This window comes from Lathamus discolor, chromosome 5, assembly GCF_037157495.1.
Source record: "Lathamus discolor isolate bLatDis1 chromosome 5, bLatDis1.hap1, whole genome shotgun sequence".
NCBI lineage: Eukaryota > Metazoa > Chordata > Aves > Psittaciformes > Psittacidae > Lathamus > Lathamus discolor.
Window position 1 is genome coordinate 27,593,552 of NC_088888.1, and position 12,073 is coordinate 27,605,624.

The window sequence follows — 12,073 nt, forward strand, 5'->3', positions numbered from 1 at the left end:
GAGATATCTGCAGCTTTTAAAGTATTAAAATATTACAGTCCAGAAAACTTGCTTTGTAAAGATATTTTTAAAGCTTCTGCAGAAAGAGAACACAAACAGAATTATATGCTGCTGTCTTACAGGATTATCGTTATATAGTCATATATTTTGTGTCCAGAAGGATCTACCCGGACTTGTGCAAAGTGTTTGACACTGTCCCACACCACATCCTTCTCTCTAAATTGGAGAGATATCAATTTGATGGATGGACCACTCAGTGGATAAAGAATTGGCTGGATGGCCGCACACAAAGAGTTGTGGTCAATGGCTCGATGTCCGGCTGGAGACTGGTAACGAGTGGTGTCCCTCAGGGATTGGTGTTGGGACCGGTCTTGTTTAACATCTTCGTCGCTGACATGGACAGTGGGATTGAGTGCGCCCTCAGCAAGTTTGCCGATGACACCAAGCTGTGTGGTCCAGTTGATATGCTGGAGGGAAGGGATGCCATCCAGAGGGACCTTGACAAGCTTGTGAGGTGGGCTGATGCCAACCTTATGAAGTTCAACCATGCCAAGTGCAAGGTCCTACACCTGGGTTGGAGCAATCCCAGGCACAGCTACAGATTGGGCAAAGAGATTCAGAGCGGCCCTGCAGAGAAGGACTTGGGGGTGCTGGTCGATGAGAAAATGAACATGAGCCGGCTTCAGTGTGCGCTCGCAGCCCAGAAAGGCAACCATATCCTGGGCTGCATCAAAAGGAGTGTGACCAACAGGTCGAAGGAAGTGATCCTGCCCCTCTACTCTGCTCTTGTGAGACCTCACCTGGAGTATTGTGTGCAGTTCTGGTGTCCTCAACATAAAAAGGACATGGAACTGCTGGAACAAGTCCAGAGGAGGGCCACGAGGATGCTCAGGGGACTGGAGCACCTCCCGTATGAAGACAGGCTGAGGAAGTTGGGGCTGTTCAGCCTGGAGAAGAGAAGGCTGCGTGGAGACCTCATAGCAGCCTTCCAGTACCTGAAGGGGGCCTATAGGGATGCTGGGGAGGGACTCTTCATCAGGGACTGTAGTGACAGGACAAGGGGTAACAGGTTCAAACTTAAACAGGGGAAGTTTAGATTGGATATAAGGAGGAAATTCATTCCTGTTAGGGTGGTGAGACACTGGAATGGGTTGCCCAGGGAGGTTGTGAGTGCTCCATCCCTGGTGGTGTTCAAGGCCAGGTTGGATGAAGCCTTGTGTGGGATGGTTTAGTGTGAGATGTCCCTGCCCATGGCAGGGGGGTTGGAACTAGATGATCTTGAGGTCCTTTCCAACCCTAACTATTCTATGATTCTATAGCTAATATGATTCTTTAGCATGGTTTTTCTGTCTTGCAAAAATACCATGCCCAATAATATTTCATGTTAACCCCCTAATTTCTGTTTGAACTATGATTTATAGGCTTTTACCATTGTAAAACTGACAGTTGCTCATGCTTACATTATGCTTTTGTATTCTATTTATGTATTTAGAAGAGAAGCTAATAAATGCTGGAAAATGTTCTCTTGTTTTTTACTCTCTCCAATACTCCCCACAAGGCTTCACTCCCTTCTGCCTATGTGGGACTGACTGGATACCATAACACTGGTAATAGGCACATAATGAAGTTTCTTTTTGACTTTCTTGTAGGAGGAAGGCTGGAAAGGAGAAAAAGGGGTGTAGGAGTTTCTTATTGTTCAGAATTTCCTGACCCAATTTCTCCCTTCTGTGGAAGGAGATGGGGAGTGCTTCACAGCTCTTCTCCTTGGCAAATACCTGGCTTGTTTTTCTACCTCCATGTGTGAGAAGGAGAAATATTAACTTTGTAGAGAGGACAGAAAATCCATGTCCTATTTCCATTCCGTAGCCTAAGTATGAAAGGAGGACTAGCCCTTAATCAACCTTCTCAGTGTTCAGATTTTCGGAGGTGCAGTGTATTACAGATGAGCGGTGTTGGGGCTGTGGTAGTGCATTTGGGCAGACGAGGCAATGACACTGACTGGTTGGCATGTGCTTGTTCTGACAAGAGGGTTATCTTCTTTCAGAGAACATGCTGTCCGTGTAAGAATGTTTTAACATTTAGGCTTTCAAATGTTGGGATAGCAAAGAACAGCAAATGCTAACATTGCATATAAAAGCAGTGGCACTTGAAATGAGTAGGTAGTGATCACTTTTAGGAAGTATAAGAAACAGAATATTAGCCAGGGAAAGAGAACTGGTGTAAAGCAACAGGAAAGAAAGAGAAATGTGTATCTGTACTTTGACGATTTTACTCCTTTCTATGGAGAGTTCAGTTAAGGACAAGGTATGTTCAGGGCACTAGAACGGCAGAAGAGATAGGGAGATAATTAACTCCTGCAAACAGTGTAGGAGCAAAGGCATAGGAGAAAATGGAATAGGTGAATATTTTCAAATGCTTATTTCTATGAGGGCTGATGTCTGTAATTGTTTCAGGAAATGATGCTTTTATAATAAACCTTCCTTTCACTTAAAGCCCAAACCACAGAATATTTTACATTTGATCACTGTGCAGACAGATTATAATCTTCATCAGATACCCTCTCTTTTTCTCATTTCTCTCTTTTGTTACAGCTTTGTTATAGGTGGTTATAACTTCATTTTTAGAAGTGTCATTTGTGGAACCTAAACTGTAGAAAATTATGTAATATTTAAAGCAAATATTGACATTTAGTGATGTGTTGTGTACCTCAGACTATTTTTATGAGCGTTTACAGAATACATTGGGCAGAGCTTATCATGTCTGTTCCCAGGCTTCTGAAACATAGATTGCAATGAGTATCTGAAAATTTAGGAGTTTGGGGAATGAATCATTGGATGTAAAAACTTGAGGTATTCTGAAAGAAGGAAACTAGCTATTTTTGTTCTGATCTACAAGCTATAGAAATTATGATGTTCAAACAAATATTTTTTAAAATTAATCTTGTTCTTGAATAATTTTACATCAAAATTACTTTAAATTTTGGGGAGGAAAGATGGTTCTTTATGGCAGGAAAATTTTGCTTTACAGAATAGTTTGCATTTGCCTGTTTTGAAGAGCCATATAGATCTCAAGGGTAGAATTTTGTCTAGCTGAATTATGGAGGTGAGCCTTCATGTTTTATGTTTCCTAAGTAAACTCAAGAAGATGGGAAGGTCCACAGTGCCCTTAGTTTGAGAGGTGTCGGGTGTGAAAGTTTAGCTTATAGCTTGTTTTACTATAAGAGCCAAATATAACTGCAAATTGTTCCATCTAAAGGATTAGAAGCAAAGGTCTAAGCAATCAGGGGTAGTTAGTCCATGGAAAATTACAGAAAGTTTCAGTATTAAGATGACAAATCCCCAGGTATTTTTAATCAAGAAAACTGTAGCAGCACCTGCCATGTTATTGGCAGAATGGAGTGATGGGATTGAAATGTTGCTATTGCATCTTAACTCACATTTTTATGAATAGGTTTCCCCTGCACATGCTTGGAATAAGAGGAAATCAGATGTTGGAACCATCTTCTGTCTGAAATAGTTGCTCAAAATAAGTCACAGGATCCATTTTGTTTATCCTTGTGCTCCAGATTGTGGGTTCAGCTATCGCATCCAGTAATGCTTCTGCCTCCAATGGATTTTACCTGTGTTATTAAAAGTATTGCAAGGTTGTGTTCTTGCTATGAAAAAGTGTGTGTTGCAGCTGTCTTTTCTGCTTTCCCCATGAGCCTTCGACACTTCTACTGTCAGTTTTCTCCAGCACGCCTCTATGTGTGAAAGCTGAATTGTAAAGCATGCCAGTTTCAGCCATCACAAGGTTGTCATACGTTTTTATGACTAGATTATCTAGTCTAATTATTTTTTTACACCAAGACAGAAATGTTTTGTTGTTCTAAACAAGCTTTATATTTAGTGTCAATGTTAGAAATAGGAAAAATAATTAGGCACGAGTTACTATTCCTTATTTTTAAAAAGCCTCTTCCTTTTCTTCAGCTAGGGTTTTCCTTTTCTACAGATGAAAAAAAGCCTGTTTTCCTTTATTTTTGGCAGCTCTGCACACCTGGAGGTTTGACTGGGAACATGTTCTGAAAAGATCTGCTTTGAATGGGGGTTGCTCTGTGGAAAGCTAAATCTCCAATAGCTGTTACTGCTATGCCATTAGATTGAATTAAACAGTTTGGCACAAGTATTAATCACTTCAATTATTTCCATAATTCCAACTCCAAGGCATCTTTGTATTCTTAGCTGACTTAGTTATATCACATGGCCATGACTTTCAAGGCATTGTCCAAGAGAGAGGAACAACTTTCGTGAAAAAAGCTTATTAGGCTGGAAGGCAGAATTGTTCTCTGTGACAAGCCCTCCTGGTTGGCTGCCTGTTTGGAAGCAGCCTCCATGCCTTGAACTAGAATGGTTAGGAAAGAACAGGATTTGTTTGGTGTATGAAAATCTGTTGAACAGTGGAAGTCTAAAAGGCCCAGCTAGACAGGTCTTTGCTTGTCCTTATGTCAGCCAATCCCTCAAATGCTTAATCTTGAGAACACAGAAAACATCTCATTGAAACCTGTGACTTAAATCCTTCCCAGAGCTGGGCATCCTGCCCAGCTCCATCCATCCTAAAGTATCTTATTAAAGGGACAAAGACCATGAATCCAGAGAGGGCTGGGAGGTTATTGGTCCAACAAACACTCCCCATTCTCTACCTGGGTATGAATCCAGTGTTGACTTAACCCTATGCTCTAGTGTAAATGTTAGAGGAGACCCCAATCTTGCACTTTGTGTTCTTAATGAAATGCTAGAAAACAATGGAAAGCAACTGAAAAAAACAGCACCAGAAAGATTAATCCCATGTCAATGAACACTTTAACCTGATTCATCCATCAGTCCCACTGTGCTCAGAGTGAGCCCTAATGATGCATTGACCTAAGTCATTGGTCTGTAACTTGGTGTATAGTCGTGTGGGTTTTTTTTTTTTTTCTTTCATTTATACATCTGTCCTAGTTCCCATATTTCTGAGGTTTTAGTTGCAAGGCTTACAACATGTTACAGAAAAACTGAATATTATACTTGGGCCAGTGGGAAAAGATAGCTTAAAAGAATTTTTCTTTTTCAGTAGCTCATTAAACCTGAAGTTTTACAGACATCATTATTAGTGTCTTACAGGTTAGACTTATTTTTTAGATCAATCAGTGAGTAGTGCTTGATCTACAAAGATGTTTTAGAGACAAGTTTGTACAGGTCAGCAGTTGAGTTCAGAAATTGATGTAGTCCCCTAAAACCTGGTAGTGGTTACATTGAAGCTAAGATTCATTGTAAGTCTATCACAAAGCTGTAAGAGGGCTGGGTATGTACATTAACTGTGCAGAGCTTGTTTGCTCTAACGTTTACCTCATTCCTTCTGGTGGCAAATTCAGCTATGTACAAAATTATTTCAGCGTAATCTTTTTGATCAGAGAACTGATTGTAGGGGAAGAACATGAGAAAAATGCAGTGGGGTCAGGCTGCCCCCCTTGTAAGGCCCTTGTATAATGGTGGGGCTGCTGAGACCAATCTTGATTTAATCTTTGTTTAGTCATTCCAGGAATACACAGAGGTCTGCTTTCATGGAGCAGATGGAAAGACAAAACTGCAAATTAAATGTGAAAGTGAGTGCTGATTCTCACTGTAAATATTTTCTGTTCTGAATTTATGGTAAACAAGGAGGAGTAGAATAAGAAAACTATGCAGTTCTAGACAGATACAGATTACAGGCTTTTTAAGAGATACTTCTGTGATGCCCAGTGAGCATCTATTAATTATGAAGCGCTTGGTTAGATTTTCACACACCTTCTGTTCATCTCCAGGCTTCCACCCCTGCTGAAGGCTAATTTTTTAGAGCTCTGTTAAAAATATTCCTGCAAGAATTTGCATTTACAAAACTCTTTTGTGAGTAGCAGGGCCTTTTATAAGGAGAGATAATGAACTGCACTGTTCAATGCAGGCCAGATCCATAGGCCAGATTTTTAAAGATATTTAAGGGCTTATAGAGATGGCAAATGAATATCTAAGATGCTTTTGGAAAACCCTCAAGATACTTAACCATGTCTACAGGTGCTTCAAGAAATTTGTTCCAAGTGGTTGACTAAGGTGTAGTTAGTCACTGCTAGAGAGCTGAAAAGGGAAACTTCCTCTTACTGTTGTAGCCATTAATAATTTTTGCCTTTTTTATGACAAAGCAATGGGAAAATATATCTGTTTCTAGAATCTGATGGAATAGGAAAGAAATAGCAATACATTATAAAACTAAGCTGCAATTCAGCTTTTTTTTTTTCATTAATATTTTTTGAGTAGTATACTTCTCCTGTAAGCTCATGCTTATAACTGTAATGGAGGAAGGCAGCCCCACACTGTAAAGTCTCGATACTCAGCACATGGTTAATCAAAATAATTTGCTAAACCCTTTCTATGGTGTGGCTGAGGATTTGTGAGGTATCAGCTAGTAGGTCTTTGAGAAAATTTGATCTGCTAAATGTATTTTGATGGCAAAAATCACATACTATTACTTTTTTCTGTTTCATCATAATTCTTGTTGCAAACCTAATATCTGGTTATTATAGTAAATGTTTCCAAGTTTGCATCAATTTTTCTTTATATCATCTTGTTTACATACAAACATTGGCTAAGTATGAATGCCAGGTGAAATTTTTTAAGTTGTTTTGTGTGTGTGTGTGTATTTGCAAAAAAACAGTGATAGAATCCCCACAAGTAGCTTTTGTCAGTCAACCTTTTTACCCTGTTTTTTATCATTACTGCGTATTCTCAGTTAACTGTTTTTCTCATCAAATGCTTTTGTTTCAATTAATCAGGATGCTGAGAAATTGGCCGGTGAAGAAAATGCATGGAAAGAAGTCAAAGATGCTGTAAATGAAGTGAGATATCCAAAATCAAAAGAAGGTATCCTTTCAGTGAAATGCTACAGTCTGCCATCCATTCAGTTCTGAAAACAGTCTGGAGAGTCCCCTAGTATGCAGTTCATCTCTTGAAATTTATTTCCTAAAGGTTTATATTTTTATGTTACTTTAAAATCTATTTTTAATTCATTTAAGGTTTCAAATGTGTAATATTTATAATTGTATTAATAATAATAGATTTTCTGATTACTAGGTCTGGAATTGCTTCATGGCAGGAATAGTAGGTATCTAGGATGAGAAGGGATATTTTGGCTCAGTTTTAGACTTCTGCCATCACAGACTTCACTTATATAAATCCACTTCTGAATGAAATAAATCTTAATCTGAAATGTTGTAAAATTCTTTGTTCCATTACTCACATTATGAACATTTCCAGGTTCTCATTCTTTGCATATCAATGAAAATAACAAGAATATAATCACAGTCAGGTTCACTGCAAATATTACAGCATCATAATAATTCATAATAATAGCGTATAATAATAATAATTTATAATTAAGCAGATTGAATGAGATGATCTTGCACTAATAAACAGAACTGGAGCCTAATGGCCATCATGTAGATATTAAATCCAATTAAAAAAATTAGTGAACAGCAACAGCCAAAAAAAGATGAACAGGAGTGGAGATTTTTACTACAAGACTATGAGTATATTGATCCCTCTCTCATATTAGTCTATTCATTGAAATTTCACTGACTGTGAATTTGGCCTATTGTAGCAAGATTCCTTACCATTTTCAGAAACATGGTCTTTCTCTGGAGCTGGAGAGAATTAAATCTGTAAGTACTCCCTTTCAGCAGCATAAAACCCAAGTTTGCATGGTGATATTCCAGGCTGGACAAGTGGTCACAATTTTTATTGCAAGAAAAATAAAAACAATAAATAATAATAATAATAAAAGCACAACAACTGAGGTTTTTTTCTTTCCAATCCAGAGAGATTTGTTTGTTAGCAAAGGGGAAACACTTGTCTCATCTAACTTTAATTTACGTATAGTTTCTAGTATGTCTTAAGTTCCTCTGTAGTCACTGGATTGAGACAGACAGTACTGAAATAGATCTTCAGGTATTCAGCTATACGTTAGAACCCATGTTTTAACCTGAGAGTTAAATTGTAGATATGAAACATGCAGTTGCAATCATTGTTATATTGAAAGTATGGAGTGAGAATACTGGTGCTATGTAATGTTCCTATATTTAAGTGCAGGAGAAATTGCAGCTACTGAATTTTGCTAGTGTCTTTAATTAAGATTACTAATGTAACATTTTGATCAAAAACATTGTAGTAAAATGAATCAAGAATGGTTGACAAATACGTCCTTGTTGTCTGTTCAGCTTCTGTTTTCAGACATGGGTTGTTTGGAATGTGTCATCTTTCCTTCCATTGCACCAAAATACTAATTGGCATGCAGTAGTGAGCACTACCTGAAAAGGGAGCTCAATGTTTGTCTACCTGCCAAAAATAGAGAACTTTCCTTGCTGTTTGAGGCATTTAGGCTTTAGTTTCTGCAAAGACAATTTTTTTTTAACAAATTAAACCAAAGTTACTTACAGTTGAGAAAGTTAGTGACTTCCAAAATCTGAGCTACCAATAGCATGTTAGAGTGTTTTAATTCTAAATCTGCAGTTAGAGAACTTGAAACTGTATGTATGAATAAACTGTCTCAGACCCAAATTCCAGTTTAAGGGTACAAACTGACATGCTAAAACCCAATGTAAGGGTATTTCTCTGCATCTCAGTTCACACAACAGTAGCATAGCTGGTTGAGTGCTGCTTCTCTAGATACAGGACAGACAGCTTCTCTTTTGTCCTGTTGCAGCTGATAGTGGGTTTTCTAGTTTGCAACTTAGGTACCTGAAAATTTGATCCCAATAGGTTCTGCAATATAGCCCAACAGCCATTACAAGCTAGTGAGTGAACAAAGCAGTCTAATGAGAAGTAAAAGCAGACAGACTAATACAGTGCATCAGCTAAAATGGTAATCTTTCAAGAATGTCAGTGCTTTGTACTTTCTACAAAAATTGTATGAAGTTGAAATAATATCCCTCATTCTTCTGTTTGTCTGTCCTTAATCAGTTCTAAAGAATACATGGATGTTTGCCAGAGATACAAAGGTTAAGGTGCAATTTTCTAATAACACATTCCTTCCCTTATATGGTTCTTTCAATCCAAGGGCATGAGAGCAATTCACAAATAATTAGTTTAGCCTTGTAACAGCCATGCTATAAATCCTGGCCCAGCCACACAGTGGTCACATTCTTAAATTTAAGTATGTAAATATTCCCATGTTCAGGAAGGACTAATTACTTCATCAGAGGGTTATCATTGTACATTTAAATCCATTGCTGGATTGGGGGTGAATAGTATTTTCAGTAATGTTGTGAAGATAACTGCTGAACTTCCCTGGGCTGATTGTATAGAAAGCGCTGTGGTACAAACAATGTTACTACTTCTCATACTATTATGTTGGAGGGGTGGGGGGATGGGGTGTTTATTTGATCTGTTCTTACTGATTGGTGTGTATGGTATCTTTTTGGTGTTTAGAGTGCTTGCATTCTGGGACTCCCATAAAGTCTCAGATACCGGTGCTCATTTAAAACCTGGGAGTATTGGTATTCAGCTCAGGTGTGGTCAGAGAGAAGAATCTGGTCTGCAGAGAAGTCAAAGCAGTGTAGAATGTAATGAAAATTAGTGATTTGTGGTAAGGAATATCCAGCTAAAGTGAATGTAAGCCCCAGCTTACTTTTCATCTCTTAGAAGCACACAAAGTCTTTTTGTAGCACTGGAAGTGAAAATTTCTTTACAGTCAAGGTCCTTAATCGTGAACTACAGTCAGACTTCAGAACTGCAATCATTTCCTTTCTTATGCATGAAACATGCAGCTTTATGTGGGAAAAAAAAAACAACAAACAAACAGAAACCCAGTCCTTTTTACAACTGTTTCAAAGACAAAGAATATTTATCTTAATGCCCTGTAGCTCTTACTCCTTGCTAACAACATTTAGAACTTGTATTTTTGTTTGATTAAAGATATTTCTTTAACTATGGCTAATTACAGAGTGGGAACAGATTCTGGCAAGATTCCAGAAGCTCTTGAGCCACAATACAGGTCATCTTCCAGACACAAATATCTATCAGCTGAAAATGCTTGATTGTGCCATGGATGCTTGTATTAACCTTGAATCCTGGGAAGAAGCTTTGTCTTACGGCAGCAGGACTCTGGGACCATACAGGTAAGAAATGTAATGAGTTTCCAAAAATGGGGCAGAGTAGGGTCTCTCATTAAAAGCAAAGGTTGTGTTTTGTCTAGATGCTTCTTACTGGTTTTATTTCTTGCTGTACAACTTGTCTTGCTTTCCAGGTTAATGAATAAGGCAGAACTCCCATTCTGATTCCACGGTCAGGTTGAGAGCAGTAAAATGATTATAGGAACTGTAATAATAACTGGTTATTAGCTCCTCACTGTTGCATGTGTTCAGATCCTGCCCCATCCCTCATCAGATGATTTCTGGTTCAGACTCCAGTGCCATGAGGGTATCAGTGTTTTATGTGGAGCTTGAAGGATAGGTAGCTGGCTGTAATAATGCATATTCTCTGTATACTCTAGACACAGAGTTTACAGAAAGAATAATAATTAAAAAAAAATGTTGCAAAATGAAGTTTTAACTGGAAATGAAAAATCCATATTTTGAACCGTGAAGTGGGGGAAGCACTTGCCGTTCACTCCTGGTCAGTACTTGTTCCTATGCTATGTGCTGGGAAAGTTTCTGAGTCTGATGGCCTTTTATCAATAAGGAAGAATGCTCTAGTTGATCCTGCTTCATGTGGTAGGTCCTGAAATTGTTTGGAGCCTGGAGCTGTAATGAAGCTTTAGTCATCTAGTGGAGAAAGGGTAGGTCTGCTCTGTGTTCGCATAGTTTTTAGTTAAGTATAAGCCTGTGCTGAATGTCCAGATACAATGTCATTCATGCCTGAATGTTCATTCTTGGTAAGGCTTTTTTTAGAGCATCTATTTCTTCTCTGTGGTTCTACATGATGTGATGTTCCAGTACATAGTGAGATACTGAGAAGTGAGAAGTATGCTAGCAGTACTGTGAATACGAACATCTCAGATTTTACATGTCTTCCCTAATCAAACCAGGATGCCATCAGCATTCAACATTTTGCCTGAAGAAATTTCATCTGTTTCTGATGTCCATTTCTGAATAAAACTCTCGGCTTTACTTAAGAAACAAAACAGCATTTCAGAGCTTTCACTATGAAGTAATTAGTGAGAAATCTGCATAGGCTGTGATAGGGCGGCTAACTATTCATAATGACTATCAACTCTCATAGAGAAGGGCATGAGTGCCTACAGATTCTCACATTTCTTCAGGGTGAAATTCGTGTCATGCATGTTCCACTTAACTTTTCAAACAGGGCTTACATAGTACTTCAGCAGTAGGTGCTTCCTTCTAGCCTTCTACAGTGTGGCACACTCCAGATGAGCAGAGTAGTCTGCCTGTTTAAACATGCCCTTATTAAATTTATAAAAAAAAAAAAGCACCACAAAAACCACAAAAACAAACCCTCTTTTTTTATATAACTTATCTCAGTATTGCACAATCAAAAACTATTTTTCTACAGACATTTCTGAAAGCAGAGATCACATTGCGACCAAGTGCAATTTTACCAGATAAGTTAATAAAGCTTTCTCTGTTTTGCTTACTGAAGTGTACTGTAGTTTTCAAACTGTTTAATGCAGGAACCTGGAGATGAAGGAAAGGGTTCAACTATGCATTCAATTAGTATCTCTTAAGGAATGCTATTTACATGAGACATTTTACCTTTTTTTTTGCACCTGGAAGAGCTTGGCCTTGTTCTCTGTTTATCCAAAAGGATTATTTAAGAAAGATTTTCAATTGTTACTTTTTCTTTATACCTTCAAGTCATCACTACAAGGTTTGACACATCTGAAACAAAATCCTCAGTTTTTCATTACAGCAAATTGTGCCCTAAGCAGCAGGAGAGCAAATCCTAGGAAATCTTTTGGGATGCGCTGAATTTCTCCTGTTGAATCAATCTACTGCTTGGCTGCTCCTGCAGTTCGATTATAGCTATCTATTTTCCTTTCCTGAGCTCTGGAAAAAGTATTCATACAGCTCTCC

General features: G+C 38.3%; 1 protein-coding gene across 9 annotated transcripts in view; it reads left to right on the forward strand.

The window, feature by feature from the left end:
• Nucleotides 1-12,073, forward strand: part of SMYD3 (SET and MYND domain containing 3) — a 409,224-nt gene that overhangs the window by 350,684 nt on the left and 46,467 nt on the right. For all 9 annotated transcript variants that reach the window (XM_065680130.1, XM_065680131.1, XM_065680134.1 and 6 more), the window contains 2 exons: nucleotides 6,821-6,908; nucleotides 9,985-10,159. In XM_065680130.1, coding sequence (XP_065536202.1) covers nucleotides 6,821-6,908; nucleotides 9,985-10,159 — 263 coding nt within the window. The remainder of the gene's footprint in view (nucleotides 1-6,820; nucleotides 6,909-9,984; nucleotides 10,160-12,073) is intronic.